Source organism: Nesoenas mayeri (genome assembly GCF_963082525.1).
Source record: "Nesoenas mayeri genome assembly, chromosome: 5".
In the NCBI taxonomy this organism is placed as follows: Eukaryota; Metazoa; Chordata; class Aves; order Columbiformes; family Columbidae; genus Nesoenas; species Nesoenas mayeri.
Window position 1 is genome coordinate 13,856,265 of NC_137548.1, and position 17,274 is coordinate 13,873,538.

A 17,274-nucleotide genomic window follows, 5' to 3' on the forward strand; every position below is an offset into this window, starting at 1 on the left:
GTTGAGAACAGTTTCTCTGCTTGGCCTGTTTGTTAGACAGTATGAGTGCTAATATTCTTGCCCAACGTGTGCAGATATATGGAAACTTGTAAAAGATGCTGCTATCTGGTTAGTAAGGTCATGTGGGGAAGGAACTGAAAGCAATGTGGAGTCCTGGAAGAGATGAGAGTAACCGAGAGCACTGCAGGGATTCTGGGAGCACTGGAAAAGGTGTGTGTAAGAAAGGGAGATGCACACCCAGAAGACATCAGACTTCATATATTCTGCATCATGTAGGATAAATTCTTTAAACCTAACACACTTAAGTATTTAAAAATGTATATGGTGTTTGTGTATCACAATGGTTATATCCATGGTGTTGTAACAAAGGTTGCAAGTTTATGTTTTTACTCAAAGACTGAGAAGCGGGTATCTTTATAGTTCCTTATGATGGACTTCTTGGTGATCATGTGAATGTGAAAACTTGGGGGGGTTTATCAGAGGTATCATTTGAGCTTGGCATTGCTTCCATGTGGAAATGTGGTCCTGTGATGTGGTCAAGTTCTCCAGTACCATAAGTAATAGCTTTCTTAAATAAAACATTTAAGCAGTCATGTTTTCATTAAAAAAAAAAAAAAAAGGAAAAAAGAAGAAAAAAAGGAAAAAAACCACAAAAACACTTGATAGCAATTGTGTAGTACTTCTTTGGTGATTTTTGTACAGACTTCTTATGGTTACCTTCTAAAGCTATTAGGTGAACAAGCTCACTCCTTAAAGCTGTAAGTCAAGGGGAGCATATTTTACAGCTTGTTAAAATATTATTTGTGTGTGATGCGGAAACAAGTTCAAAGTCTGACACAACACAAATACTCTTTGATAGCAGCATTAGAGGGGGGGAGATGGATCGTTTGCACTCCTCCCTGCCAGTTTTGGCATGATTCTTTTTGCCAAGCTGATACACTATATTTGGAAATGTGGCTGTGTTGTGTGTTACCAAGTTTATTCATCATTGCTGTCAGCCTACTCTCTATTTGCAGAATGCTTTCAGGAATTTTCAACAACATTCATTTGAAAGGAAACATGACATAGTACTTAAAAAATATTCACCAGAAGACAACTGGAAAAGGAACCTTGTAGGGGGGAAAAAAGCCTACCCCATTTTTCCTCTGAAATGTATATTGCTGCTCCTTCGGATATTTATGAAGTCTGCAGTTTGTCATAGTCCTGAAGGATTTTTTGTTTTGTTTTTCTCCACATGTCATGCAGCTATATTTTATATTGCTTCTGTTGTCATGCATGTGCTGGCAAACAGCCTTTTCTTTCATTGCTGTGAGAAGCAGGCTCGTACTTCATTTCTTTCTAAGCAATAGTTTTAGTAACTCACAAAAAAAAAAGCTTAACATCTGAAATTTTATTTCAAATTTTAAAATACTGTTTTTTCTGAATTTACTTTTTTTTTTTTTTAATTTCAGAGATTTCTATAGAATTAAAATCTAACTCTAAAATCTGTTTCATGAACTGTAATTTTAGTAATGGAATTTTAATTACAAAATGTAGTTTCACAAAGGAGCCGCACTTACTTTCTCCATATGGGGCCTCATGTTATCAGTATAGGTCATCATTTATTGGTTAAATGTGGTGGAGAACATTGCTCAACTAAACTGTTTTTTGCCAAGTGTGAAATTGGATTCTATGTTGTGTGTTAGTTTTCAGAAATTTTGAAAAAATTTTCATAATCTATTTTTATATTATATATTATATAAAATACATTATGTGTTTGTGGGGTTTTTGTGTTTGTTTGTTTGTTTGGTTGTTTTTTTTTTATAATAGTAGGCTACTCTACTAGATTGGTATTTGGAATATGTTTTCTGGACAACCATGTATAGCAGCAATTCCTTTCAAATTACATATTTTTCTAAACAATACATGTCAGATGCATTACATTTCAAATAGTTATATCTGTGTCGTGTAACCGAGCAGTAAATGGAGATAAGTAATGTAGAAAGTAGAGACCTATTTTTCTGATTGGAAATTAGATAAAAAGTACAATTTTGATTCAGATAGATGATTCCTTAAAAGGAAATACTTCCATAACAAGATATCTCAAGATATCAGTCTGCTGGTTTTGCTTCTTTTGTGTGAGATAGACTTGCTGATTTAATCATGCATACAGAATGTTTTCTCTTTAGAAATTCTGATGACGAAGAAGCAATAGTTTAGACAAGACACATGCATCAAAGGAGAGGGCTAAGATACTTACAGAGTTTATTTCCTGTTCGTATACTTATAGCATCCTACTGAAAAAATGCATTTTAGATTATGGTGCCATCAGACTAATGAGTTGTATTCACTGAACTTGTTTTTTCCTATGACATCTTTGCTATGTGTTATCTGAGCAGTAGGAACTGAAACAGATCTGCTGTAAGTCTTGAATTCCTTACTTGCATAGAGTAGATTTCAGCTCGAGGTTTTTTTTTCAAACAATATTTACCTACAATAGTAATGTGAATACTTAGCATTGTTCAAATTTTTCTTTTCGTCATGTTTGGGAAACTTAAATTCACATATTCTAAAATTGTCTTTATCATTAGACATAACTCTTGGTGATGCTTTCACTGCAAAATAGATTCTTACTGCTAACACGTTTCATATGTGAAAAAAATCAGAATGTAGTGCAGACCCTGTACTTCATGTAACTTCATGTATTGGTGTATCATTGTTCTGATTGCATGGTGGCACTATTCATGTCTCCATATGTGCATAGTTGTCTTTGGGTTTTTTCTTATAAAATCCACCAATGGATTTGTATATTCCAGGCAGATTCTTCCTCTAAATACAACTTTAAAAAAAAAAAAAAAACAAACCTGCAGTATTTTGGTAGTTGTGTATACAGAAGATTTACTTAAACTGCTTTTCATCAGATTATTGTTCAAGAAAAATACTTTGTTCTTAGAATAGAGAAGCCAAGGTCCTTCAAAATCATTTCAGTGGTTCAACTTATTTATCTTAATATTTATTGGCCTCTTGATTGATATAAACAATATGTCATCATAATTTATAACTTGTAACATGGAATGCACTGTGTGACTAATTTTCTGATGATTCTAAAGAAGCAGTGGACTGTGCTTAGAGGGAATGCAGGAAAACATTTGTATGAATCAGCACAGAACTCTATTGTTCTTGCCCTGAAGATTTTGGATTCTGTCCCCAAACCTGCTATCAGATCCATTACAGACCCATCTGACTTGATTTCTCTTAAGAGCAGAAGCATCTAAAATGTAACAGGGTGGCATATGGGAAAGAGGAACACTCAAGTGAATAGATGGTGTGCAAATAAAGTCTTTTTGAAGGTGGCCTCCTGTACCAAGAGCTCTGTTTATGTTTATATAGATATGAGCACATTACTAGGAGAAAAAAGAAAGGGGGAGGGAAGGAAAAAGAATATAATGGGAAGACCATGAATATAAACTTTCATAAGTTCTTTTTTTTTTCTCGATATTGTTTTCCTATTGCATTGTCTTACACTGTATTGTGGCAGATTGGCCACTTATATTTTTCCTGTTTCCCACTTGTACTGTTACAAATGCAACATGGATCTCATAATGAGCATTACTCTCTGCTTCCTATGAGCTGAAAAGCATCATTGAGTCTCATATCAAAAGTAATTGCTTGTGGTGGAGCAGTGTTTTTCAAGAGGATGTCCAGTGTTAGTTTACAAACTTCAAGGGCTGTAACCAGCCAGTGTGATGATGTGGAATCTGTGGGGTGTCTCCTTACCAGCCTGCACATGAGGACTTTCTCTGGTAGAAGCTGTATTGGGAAAGTAAATTATGTAAATCAAAGGGGACTGATAAAATTAAGCAGTGCAGATGGGTTGTAAGTCTCTGATATCTTCTAGAGGGAGCTAAAATCAGAGCTGGGGGGATTATGCCCTAGGATTTCAGCCTTCGTGTAGTCAGGGATAGCCTTGTTCCTTGCACTGTGTTTAGTATCAAATGATGAAAGAATTTTGTTCTCTTGTCTTCCTTTTTGAAAACCCTTTATAGTTTTGCCTTAGATATTTTCTGTTTTGTCATGAGCTGGTGTCTTTTCAGTCAGTTTTTAGCTTCTTTAATTTTGAGTTAATAAGTTAACACTGTTAACCTTCCTGATCATTCAAAGTTAGTATTTCAAACAAACCTTGGGCTTGGCAGTTTCCTGTTCAAGCTAATCTTAACGAAAAATTGAAGCAACCAGATTATGTACCTTTCCCACTACAAGTTTTTTAACATACAAGATTTGTATTTAAAAGATCTGACCTATATATTTCACATATGGATCGCAATTGCTTCAGGCTTGGTTAGTGTGGAAAAGCAGCTTTTCAGCTGCTGGTTGATGCATTCCAGTATTAATACCAGTTGCCAAAGAACAAAACTTTTTGATAGAGTATGGAAGGAAACATTTCATTTTGGGTAAGCTAGCTACACTGACCAAGGAAAAAAGGATCCCATTTATACATACAGAGAGAATTTTCTGTTGAAGATCTCTAGTTTCTAAGTACCCTGAGGTAATTAATGTGCAACTACATGACATATTGCTTCAGATTGCACTGTATTGTTGTCTCACATTCAGACCATGCAAATAATACTTGTGCATATATATATATATATATGCTAGAAAATTCCTCATCCTCTTTTTTTTTTTTTAAGTGACAAATAAGAGAAGATCTTGTCCATTCATCACTATTGTACTTTGTTTCCTAGTGACAGTTTGCTTCTTAATCTGTTTTAGCTGGAAGATGGGGAAGAAGAGCCGAGTGAAAACTCAGAAGTCAGGTACAGGAGCCACAGCAACAGTATCTCCAAAGGAAATGCTGAATCTGATTAGTGAGTTATTGCAAAGTAAGTTTTGGTTTTATGCCTCTCTGGGAAAAGGGATGGTGTGCAGACCACTCAAAAACTCTCTCTTATTGAAGCTAGTGAATTCTATTCATTTCCTGCAAGTGGCCTAGCTTGCTATTTCAGCCTGCTTAACAAAGTATAGTACAATAAGTATGTCAGAGTATCTGTCTCTGTTAGTATATACCATTATTGGCTTATTTATATGTGTATGTATTGGACATATCATATTCCTGGCAGCTCTTAACTTTACATCTTAACAAAAGTATAGATACTGAGGGAGATTAGGTTAAAAAACCCCTGCTCTGGGTAACTTAACATTGCAGCTTTCTCAAAAATGATTTTCTTGTAAACCTCAAGAATTGCACTGTTTCTGTTCCTCCTTTGAACAGTACTTTGAACTGATACCAGAATAGAGAAATTAACTGTGCAAAGCAGCAATACAGCTCAGTTCAACTGCGCTGATATTTTTGTTACTTACATAAAATTGTTGTTGTTTGGAAACTTTTTGTCATGCTTAGTTCTTGCGTGTAGACCAAAGGTTGTTTCAGTTGTGGGGGAACTTGGAACTCATCTATTATTTCTAGTAAATTTGAAAAGCAGAGAATGATTTCAAATGATGATGCTCAAGTACTGTTCATTCTGCTGTGATTAGTAACTGTTCTGAGCTACACTTCTTGTTGAAACAAAAGTTCAAATTTTCATATCCTGCACACATCTGTTACCTTAGAAAAATCAGAGTTTTTCTTTAGCATTGTGCACAGAGAGGAGACAAGGGGTTGGCAGAGCAGTTTGATGCTTATGCTACAGCTGTCCTCTGCTTTCCTACCAAAAATAAAACTTAGATCTAATTTTCTAGGCAAAGGCAAGTATCAGCTGTTCTTTTTTGTCAAGCTTCCATATTTTATTCAATGCAAAGATTTTTCAAATCAGTTGAGCAAGGTTATCTTCAGCTGTCCACTTGGATTTATGCAGTTTAGATCAAGAAATCCACACACTGGCATTTAGAATATTGGCAGAGGCACTGTGGATATAATCTAAACCTAAAGCTTGGGTAAGTGTTCCTGTGCTTGTCCTTCCAGTACACGTGCATCTATGAAAACAGTATTGACTGGGCAGGTCAAATGTATGTACCAGCAAATTTCTCAATTACTTAAAGTAAGCTTTTTGCTATTATCATCTGCTTTCATTACAGCAAGAATGATGGCAAGCATGCTAATATAAACAGCATGTTTTGCTTGGATAATTGAAAACAGATAATTTGTTTGTTTGTCTTATCTGAGAGACTACCTACTTAATGATCTGGTTGTTTACCTTTTTTTCTTTCTAGATTTTAAAAGATTTATTATTTCTTATATCTGAAAGACTATTAAAAAATAAAATAACTTGAGGTAAGCTATACTGTAAAAGTTCCAAAAGTCATGTCAAAGAATAGGATGTTTATAATAATGGAGATTATTGTGTTTACACAATATGTAAACATATTTGAAAGACAAGTAAGTACTAAGGTTCAGTTAAAGCTGTTGTGAAACCATGACCTTTTCTCTGATGGTAAAATACATACATGCTTTATTAAAGAAAACATTTTCATGTAGTGTTTTTTATTTACAGAATGCAGCAGTCCTACTCCAGGTCCTGGTAAGGAATGGGAAGAATATGTACAGATTCGTTCGCTTGTTGAGAAAATTCGCAAAAAGCAAAAAGGTAAATGTGAAAGACTGTGAGATAAGGGTGACTTAGAGTATTGATTTCCCTAAAGAATTGTCTGTTGACAGCTAAGAGGAATATTTTTTCATTATTATATATATCTTATGCAACCCTATTACTTTGTGAAGAAAAGTCTCAATTCTCTGACATGCAATTGCTTTTTTACACTTACAGGTGTTTCTGAAATGTTCTTGTGGGCATGACCGCTGGCATTAACCACTCTAATACTTAGAATTCTGAGTGAATATGACAGATAGAAGATTCTGCGATAATTCTCTCTGATAAGTAGAAAAAGGAACTTCAGTGAAATGATAATCTGAAGGACTAGAAAAGTCCCTTGAGAGTAATAGGCCTTTTTGATTCCTGATTGTACAGGCCACCCCTCTGCCTCTATAAATCTGAACATTTTGAATTTAATTTTTTAGCTATTTTATTTTAACAAGAACACTTTACTGGACCTGGAAACAGTTTCAGCAATTCAACATCGTAACATTAAATTATAACAGAATAAAAATATGTAAATGCACAAAATAAATACCTCAGCTAATAAATCTATCTGCTATAAATCAAGTTCATAATTAAAATAAATAAATGCTTATGGTACCACAGTTAATGCAAAGTTCTGTTGCCAATTTTTGTAAGTTTAAGGTATGTTTATTTTTCAAGCTAGAACAGTTTTCTTCCAGTGTATTATGCAACAACTCACTGTTGATGATGCTTTATTTTCATGGTAGTTTTATTTCAAGGTATGCTCTGAGAAATGCTTTTCATATAATTTTAGCAAAATTAACTTTATGACTGCGAAGTAACTTTTTAAACTTGGAATAAATACATTTGGGCTAGACATACTGAAAAAGTCCTGAAACAATTCTTTCTTCTCTGGTATTTATAAAGTGATGGCAAAAACAAAAAACAGACTGCATTTAAAATGGAGCTTGAGTGGTTCATGTAGTTGTTTGATAAAGTACTTAGAGGCTTGAAATGTCCTTTTCACACCTGTTTTTAATATATCTTGACTAATGCATAAACATCTTACTTCATGAAAGGACTTTTAAACCTCTGAATATCAGTCGTTGACAGAGAGCATGTGGAAGAATAAATGATACTGTTTGAGTGACTGCCTCCCATAGCTGTACAGAGATGAACTTGATTCATTGTTTTGCTGTCCTGTGACTTCTGTAAATTTACGGTACATGTCCAGGTTTTTATGATGTAATACATGTGTTATGGTAAAGCGTAATTCAGAGTTAGCGTTGGGGTTGGCCTGTTCGCTGTATCTGTATTCTGCACCAGAAAGATCGAACCATCCATGAGCAGAATGGCTGCTGGCAGAAGCGGCAGAATTAGTATAACAGTATTATGTTAATAGAGCATATTTTTTTCTTTGAAAGATGCAAAACCTACTAACCACAGCACTGTTGACATACGAATGTATTTTAATGTAACATTTTTACATGCATAGTGAGCGTCTTTCAAAATTATTTTTCAGTGGAACTTAGTAATTTATACTACCCAGTTCTCTACGTTAACAAAGGCTTTAAACAATTAGTAAATAAATTGCTATTGGGAGCTCTAAGGTGTGTTGCCTAATGTGTTATACACTGCACTTTTCTTGAATAGAACACTGGATTGCAGAACGTGAACTAAAGTGATCTGGATAACAGAGAGCTCTTAATTTGAAAACTGAATATTTTTACTTCCTGAAATTTTTCCTTGTTTGACTCATTAGCAAAATTTTAAATAAAACTAATTTTTTGATGTAGATTTTCATCAGTATAACTATATTTTATTCAGTATAGAAATAAATTGTTCCCCAATAGTGCTTGTAATTTAAAGGAACTGCCCTTCTCTTTAGTTTGGAAAAATGTGGGAACTATTGGACCACATCATATATGAGGAACAGAGGTAGAATTTTGGAGATGCTTACAGAATGGTTCTGAATCCAAGCTGTATGTCTAAAGCTTCCAGTAGCCTTATACAGTAGTCAGTGTTGGAAATCAAGAGCACAGTCCTGGACAGTATAAACACCTATCAAGTTCTGTAGAAGCTGTGCAACTACTAGATTTGTGAGGCCTTAGCTCTGAATATATTCCACAGAAAATAGCATGCTGAAGGGAGTATGAAATAAAGGAGAAAAAACAGCTTTTTATTTAAAACAAACAAAAAAACCAGAAACACTGTACCCACATTCTCATTGCTTTCAGAAACATGCTGTATCAATATTGAGTTTTTCTACTGCATCATCCAAAGATATAGTTTTAGATTCTACTTGCACTTTTATGTTAACTGCAGATCAGATTGGTTCTGGGGCTTGGAATGTGTGATTTCATGGAGGAGGAACATTTCGAATGCACTGATACTACCATGTTAAATTGCTTTTAATCTAAAGATGTATTTATCACCTGTGCTTAACCAAAATATCTTTGGATGTAACCTTGCTGATGATGTTTTGTCAGTCATAAAATGGCCTGAGGATTTCAGGGGTGTTTGGACCCTTTTAATGTGATCTGACACTAAGGTTCGTGTTGAAGAGGACACAGAGGCAAAGAGGTAGGAAAGGAGCTGGCTGAGTGTAGCCAGAAACTATAATGTGTAGATTCAAATCAGATGACAGTAAAGGCAAAGCTGAGGAAATGAATGAGGTTTGCAGTTTCACCAGTGGACCACATGCCTCTTGGAGACACAAAGTGTAGAAATTTGGACAAGCTCTGATATCAGGAGGATGATCAGTCCTTAGTTGTTTTATTCAGTAGGTCCATATGCTACAGGAAAAAGCTAACTGCCTTGTATGTAAGAGAAGGAGCTTGAGATCTGCTTATCATTTCCAATGCTGAATTAATGAAATTGCAGATTGCCTCTCCAATTCCTCCTTGTGTCTATATTAACATATTGTGGTGATTGCATTTATCATCAGTATTAAGCTGGGAAATATTTTTACTCAGCTTATTTAAAAGGGAAAGAGGAGGGGAAGCTTCATATTTGATTACAGTTCAGTTTAGGTGGTTGTGTTTTTAAGATGACTGGTAAGGCAATTTGGCAGAATATTTAAGCTGATGAAAATTGGGTATGACGTTTGTATACTATTGAGTAACACTTAACAAAGACCAGTTTTGACTCAGCTACTTCAAAGCAGAACTGCTGTGGGATAGCAGATAGCTTTTTATATGTGCTTTTATATTGAACTTCTTTGTTCTAGATCCTCTTATTTCTGCATTTGTTTTTTTAACAAATTGTGTTTATAGGTTTGTCTGTTGTCTTTGATGGAAAAAGAGATGACTATTTCCCTGAACTGATAAAGTGGGCAACTGAAAATGGAGCATCCACAGAGGGTTTTGAAATAGCTAACTTTGAAGAGGAGGGGTTTGGTTTGAAAGCAACAAGAGAGATAAAGGTGAGCATGTGAACATTTGACTTAGATTAGAGAGTCGTGTTTGGAATGTAGCTGCAAAGCTCTGAAACACTCACCACCTTGACTTTCCCTTTTGACTGTTTATTAAACTACTGTTTTGGAATGCTCTCAACTCTGTGTACTTGGGAAAAAATAATTCATAAAATTGAGTATCATTTTTTATGACTACTGGATAGTGCTGTGAATTTTTAATCTTTTTAAACATTTTTATTCCCTATACTGTTCACCTAATCACCAGAGTACTCTACCCCATTGATGCATGTCTTCCATGTTTCCTAACTACTTAGTCTCTTCTCTTCTTTCATGTTCCTTCTTTTAAAGCAATGGTCTTTTTGCCTCAGAAAGAGGTATTCGCAATACTTATTTTCCAGTTAAAATGAAAAAAAATTAATTGATAATTGTAAAGAATATCTTTTGATCATCAGGTAAGGAATATAGACACACACAGTTAGCTAACTGATAAAGGTAAGCATTTAAGATTGCCTGTTTCCATTCCCATTTCACAGATGGGAAACAACTCTGCAGAACAATCAGCTGTTGTAGAAAGAATATTAGAGAACAAGCATATTCATTTTAGGGCTTTAGTAGCACATAGTTAATAATGCTAGCACTACTGGTTTATAAAAATCCTCAACAGTTCTTTTAAAATAAGAATGGGCAATGTGAAAAAACCTCCACGGGGATAAACTCTTGATCACGTAATTAATAGCAGTATAAAGTATATGGTAGCTTTGAGGTTGTGTGTGCAATCTACATGTTAGCAGGTCTAAACTGAAGCACTTCAGTTTGTAATCTAAGTGTCTTTAGTTTAAGCTTTGTATAATACATATTGGAACATTTGGTTACCACAGTATGAAATGTAGCATGTTTGTTTAGTTTGCAGTGGAAGAGAAAGAAGAATTTTAATTCAGAATAATTTTTATTTAAAAAAATGGAAACAACTTATAACTTAAAGATGATGTATATTTCAGATACTTGGCATATCACATAAACCGTTACTGACCTTCTATGTGTGTTTTCCTTTCTGTAGGCTGAAGAGTTGTTTCTGTGGGTTCCTAGAAGACTGTTGATGACAGTTGAGTCAGCTAAAAATTCAGTACTAGGTAAGAGCTTAGGAAGTTCTTAAAAAGTGAATACGTATGGAATCATTCAATTGGAGACTTTATTTTTTTAGCTGATCTCCTTTGCAACAGGACTTGCTTATCACGCTGACTGTCAGGTTTGGAATACCCAGAAGCTTGAAGTATCAGTGGAAATAATTTAATTTTCCTCTCTTTCTGGCTGAATGCACTAGATACCTTCTAGAAGTGTGTGTGTTGTTTTGAACATGTATCATATCGCTTGTGTAACACTTGGAGAAAAAATGTTCTGAGGTACTAGGAGTGTTGTTCTAGTTTCTTCATGTCTTTTTGTCATGCAATTGTACATGAGGCATTCACTGCATCAAATAACTTACAGCCCAATACAATGTAGGCAGCTAAATATGACAGAAACCTGAAAAGCTTTATTTTGTTGAAAATTCTTGCATGCTATCTCATCATGTTCATTTAAAGTAAATATAGGATGATATTTTCCATGGACAATTTAACTTAGTGCCTCACCTTTCTGTGGTTAATTTAGGATCCCTGTATTCTCAAGATCGAATTCTTCAAGCCATGGGCAATATAACATTGGCATTCCATCTTCTTTGTGAGCGAGCCAATCCCAACTCGTTCTGGCTGCCCTACATCCAGACACTTCCCAGTGAATATAACACCCCTCTGTATTTTGAAGAAGATGAAGTGCAGTATCTTCAGTCAACTCAGGCCATACATGATGTTTTTAGCCAATATAAAAATACAGCTCGGCAGTACGCCTATTTCTACAAAGTTATTCAGGTAAGCATCAGAACTGTAGTGTATAGTCTATGTTGTTCTCATGATGATTGTTGAGGAAGGTGTGAAAACAGTGATGCTAAATAATACAGCAAGTGTATTGCTCTTTAAGGTTTGAATCATTAAAGCAATTTCCTGCTGTTTTTTGAACTGCTGTTAAAATTTCACAGTTCAGTAGGCTTATGAATATGTAAGAATGTATTTAGTTGGTTGAGAGGAATGATTACTGCCCTTTGCTTGGCGTTGGGTGAGGCTTCATCTGGAATACTGCACAGTTCTGAGCCCACCAGTACAAGAGACGTGTTGACAAACTGGAATGAGATCAGAGGAGGGCTATTAAGATGTCATGTGCTTCAGCCCTTTATTCGTACAAGGAGAGACTGAGGGAGCCAGATTTGTTTTTTCTGGGGAAAAGGAGATAAGGGATGATCAACTTACTGTTTTCAACTTGCTACTGGTAGCCAGACTCCCAAAGTTTGCCTGTGGGAAGTTGGGCTAGATGACATGCAGAGATCTACAACCCATGGCTCTTTGAAAAATACATACAAAGTAAAATTATAGTTGTTAATTGAGATAGCATAAAACCATTGCATATGTTGTATTTCCAGTGACTGTGGATTAACTGTTGGTTTCTATTCTATTTGATATAATTATTTTGATTGCTTTCAAATACAAGGATAAACCCATCTGGTAACTATTTGAATATGGGAAGGCTTGAGATGAATGAACTTTTCATCATGTTCTGAACTAATGATTTAAAATTAGTTTATAAGATAGAACTGTTACTCTGATATCTTGACATAATTGATGTTTTAAGTGAATGGGAGTGTGTTGTCCAGGTAGTGCTCAGTGTTCAAACATGCAAAGGTTTTTGTGGCACAATCTCTGTAAAAAGAAAGCATATGACTCTGTGTACTGAATTTCCACAACTGTGTGATTTAGAGACATATTTTGGTCATAGAAGAGGTCAGGAGACATAAAAAACCCCTCTGTTCTTCTTTAATGTGACCAGGGTTCCAAAGCTTTTCTAGTAACTGTTTTAAGTTGACAAACATTATATTATTTTGCTTAGCTGTTTAGAGTTTAAAGAACTTCAGATGTTTGTAACTCGGTGTCATAACAAATATAAGGCGTGCAGTGCAGAGGAATACGTTTTGGGAACTAAAGTCATTGAAAATAGTGAGTGAAAATCAAATAAGATGCACTTCATTGTTTTTACCTCTAAATAGTTCTACTTTCAGAGTTTATTAGCAGAGTATAGTGTAACATTATCCAGTTCTTCCGACTGCTAATCATGCTCTTGCAGTACTTAATCGGGATAGCTTGACTATCACGATGACTAGTTCCATCATTTTAATTCACTAATCCTGCACTAGTAGTATTATGTGAGATGTTAATGGTCACAGCATTCATTTTAAAAACCCTGAAATATAATTTTACAGAGAAATGATATCTGGAATGACACCCCAAATTTTGGCTGCCATGTGTCCAGTATTTCAGAACTGCTTTTCATTGATTGATGAATAGATGTAGACGGATATTAAAATAATGCAAACACAACTGAAGGATGTATATAAAATGCAGTGGTGTAACATCAATTGAAGCATGAGATATCCATTGTGTGAAAAGCAACTTAAATGTTTGACAAAACATTTTTTGTTTATGAAAGTTTCATGTGGCGCATAATCTGTATGAGGATGGCAGATACATGCCATTTCTCTTATTATCTCTTAAATCTAATCAAAGATAATTTGCATAGCATTTCAGCTAATATGGTCAAAGTAATGTCTCACAAAAAATAATTCATACACCGCATCCAAGTCCATGCTGTTGACTATTAAGAGTAAGAAAAGCTACAGTATGAGCAGAGAAAATAATGTACGTAAGCGGACTTTAGGGGCAGACTGTCTTTAGAATCCCCATGATGGTGATGTGCTGTACATGGTAACAAGCCGTTAATACTTGACACTGTCGTATTTTCTGTTTTACATGTGCAATTCTATGGAAGCTGATGGAGGCAGACTTCTCAGCCTTATATTGTTGAGGCCGATTCAGTTTGTTCTGATCTGCAGCAATGGAAAACCTTTGTGGAAATAGCATTTACATAAATGGCGGTCTTCTCTTTGAGCTTTATATTCATATAGCCAAGAAGTGTTTAGTAGTGTACTGTTGTCTTTTGTATGAATTGTTAAAATGTAGATTCTCGTCACTTGTGGTCAGAAATCTAGATCAGAATATTTTTTAACCCTCTTGACAAATGCTTTTATTGTTTGTTTTATGTTCTTGTATAATATAGTTGTTGTTTCATGTTGAATGTGAGCATGAAGATAGATCAGATAGGAATCATTTGCTTTATTTACTTGTTCTTTGGAGAATGAGTAGTAATAAATATTAGGTACATTTTAGATGTGTTCTGGTTGTTTGGTGCTATACTTCAGCACAGCCATGCAACCACAATTTCAGCTGAATGTTTCTTTAGTATTTGGTAAATGTCACATTAGGAAGATATACCATTTCAGCTGGGGCTCCAGGAGTGCCAAGCAAATGTACTGGGTACCTATTCTTAATGCTTTTAATGAAAACTCATGGAAAAGGCTTAACACATTTGAAAACTAGAGCTTGTAATTTAAGAAATGGTGGAGGATAAAAGTTTATTTAAAAAAAAAAAAAAAGCTCTTTCTTCCCTAAAACAAAGTACCATTTTCATTATTCAGAAAAGCTGAAATGAATTTTAGTATCATCTTGCATGCTCTCATCACTTTATGAACAAAGTTGACCTACAAAATACTAGTGCTAAGGGTAATGTTTTTGGAAATTCATGAGCATATGGAAAAGGGAAGAAGAGGTTGGCGAGAGAAAAAAATCATTATATAAATGAAAAAAAGCAAAGCAAAACCACTTTCCTATGAAAGGCAGTGTAATCTGCAAGCTTTATGAAAGAGAATGTTAGATTTTTGTATACCATAATTTCATTCAGTACTACTACTGCTTTAGCATAAAGATTTTAATGAAAACTGACTTGTGTGACCAGGATTTTGATAACGCTTCAGGTATGCAGACTGATTTTTTTTTTTTACATTTACAAATACACTTTTTGTGATACAAAAGTCTTGTAACTGTATTTACTTTCTTGATAGCCAGAAATTACAACAAGTAGCATCTTGAAAAAAAGGTGTTTTGTTGATATTTGAAGACACTGAAAGAGGGAATATTTTGTACAGGCAAAATATTTTAATTCCTTTGCAGCATTTTTAGTCTGCAAAATGTTTCTTAATGGCTGGGGGGATGAAAGGGTTAACAAATAATTTATTCAAATGCTTCAATTTATTTCCAAGTAAGGTTGCTAGACTGTTATTAAAATAATTTGGCTTCTAATAGGTGTGCAGCTATAGACAGTTTGACAAGTGCTGGTCTCTTATTTCCCTGGCTTTTCTGTAAGGGTGGCTTTCTCACAACTCCACAGTTCTAACTCTTTCTGCAGTGCTTAGTCTGGATACACATGAAGAATGGGCAGATTTATGCATTTCACAGCTGTTGCAAGCTAAACTGTAGTCTGGCTCGATAAGCAGAAACAGGTGGGATGTTGAACAGACAAAAATAAACCCTTGAGCATGTTAGCCAGGCTCTATAAACCACGCTGACACCTTTCTAAACATATGTAATTTGATAACTAAAAAATAGTTTAAAGTTCTTACAGATGTACTTTAAAAGCACATTTGGCCTCTGCATCACTATCAAAATACAGTGAATTGTCAAAAAAACCCACTTTAATCATAGCAGACTTGTAGTTTGCAAGATGTTTTCGTAGTCTGTTCCAAAGAGAAGTTTTGTAAACTGCAGAGTTTTCTTTTCCCTTGGAAGGTATGTGGGTGACTTCCATGAACATTTATGGGCATTGCAATGCCTACTGAAGGGTGAACAGAGCCCAGATATTTATGGCTTCATGTTAAATTTTTTTTGTACACTGAAATGTGGTGTAATAAGCACAAGAGGGAGCCATATAGTTTACAGACATTCACAGTGAGATTATATTCCTAAAGAAAATACAACCAAAGTTTGAAACTTTTATAAAAGAATATGCAGTGGTCTTGTGCTTGACTTCTAGTTGCATCTGGGTGCTTGTTTATAAGTCTCCTACAGAGAAATTTTTGTAAATAAAAACAAGACAACAAGGTGGTGCTGTTAAAGAAGGTGGAAGTGCCAGAAATCTATTTTGCATTTTGCACACTATGGATCTGAAGCTGTGTTGTATCTTTTCCCCAGGTACAGTAAAGGCTGTTATTAGGTGCCTTAATAAAAGACACTTTTATGATCATTTGAGTGAACTTCTATAATAAATCTCCGAAGTGGTAGGTCTGAAACTTGCGGAGCTTGCCAGCCAGCCAATAGCTTTTGCTGTGGCAGCCAGCTGTGTGCATTCAGCGGCACTTTAGCTGCGAGTAGCATCTGTATGTGGCTGCCTCTCATGCGCTGGAGAAAGGATCAGTTCTGCAGGACTGTCCAGGGTGGCAATTTGGCATGGATTTACTCATTTAGTCTGTAGTCTCTGGACCACTGGGGGACTGCACCTTTTTCTGAAGAGCACCAGTGAGCTAGTTGTATGTAAAACAAAACAAAAATGAAACAAAACAAAGAAAAACAAAAACAATATGGGTGACATTGTAGTGGGCGTCTGCTGTAAGCCGCCTGATGGGATGTGCCCACAAGTGCTGAGGGAGCTGGATGATGTTATTGTGAGGTGACTCAGTGATCTTCAGTGGATCATGACGACTGGGAGAGGTGCCTGCAGACTGAAGGAAAGCAAATTGCACTCGTGTCCTCAGGAAGGAGGACAAGCCTGTCAGTTCCATTGCAATCCCCATGCCATCCGGTGGGATCTTGACAGGCTGGAGAAATGGGCTGACAGTTGATGAAGTTCAACAAGAAGTGCAAAGTCCTGCACCCAGAGTGGAATAATCCCATGAATATGTTTGGGCCAAGTTGAACATGAGCCAGCAATGTCCTCTTACAGATAAAGAAAGGAAAAAAAAGGCATCCTGGAGAACATCCTAGGAGAACTCCTATCCTTCCCCTCTACTCAGCAGTGGTGAATACACACCTGGAGAACTGTGTCCAGTGCTGGACTCCCCAGTACAAGAGAGGTCAATAAGTAAGAATTTTGGAATTGAACTGAATGGAGAAAGGAAAGTCACCTGTTAAAGTAACATTTTAGCAAGTAAATTTAATTTTCTTTGACTCAGTTTTATGGGGTTTTTGCTAAGTTAATGAGCAAATACTTGCAAATACTTTCTTCACCTTCTGTCAAGCGACTGTTAACTCAAGAAGGCAGAAGCTGCTCTATGAATCACACTCTATTTTTTTTTGTTAATAGAATCTATTTGAGAGAAGTCATTAATACCTTTAGGTGGTATCTGTAGTCTGGTTTGTA

At 35.5% G+C, this 17,274-nt stretch overlaps 1 protein-coding gene across 1 annotated transcript in view; it reads left to right on the top strand.

Moving 5' to 3' along the window:
* SETD3 (SET domain containing 3, actin N3(tau)-histidine methyltransferase) overlaps positions 1-17,274 on the top strand; it is a 55,309-nt gene that overhangs the window by 15,251 nt on the left and 22,784 nt on the right. Inside the window, exons 2-6 of the mRNA XM_080345952.1 lie at positions 4,750-4,859; positions 6,468-6,560; positions 9,806-9,954; positions 11,003-11,075; positions 11,593-11,849. Of these exons, the coding sequence (XP_080202078.1) occupies positions 4,757-4,859; positions 6,468-6,560; positions 9,806-9,954; positions 11,003-11,075; positions 11,593-11,849 (675 nt within the window). The 5' untranslated portion in view covers positions 4,750-4,756. The remainder of the gene's footprint in view (positions 1-4,749; positions 4,860-6,467; positions 6,561-9,805; positions 9,955-11,002; positions 11,076-11,592; positions 11,850-17,274) is intronic.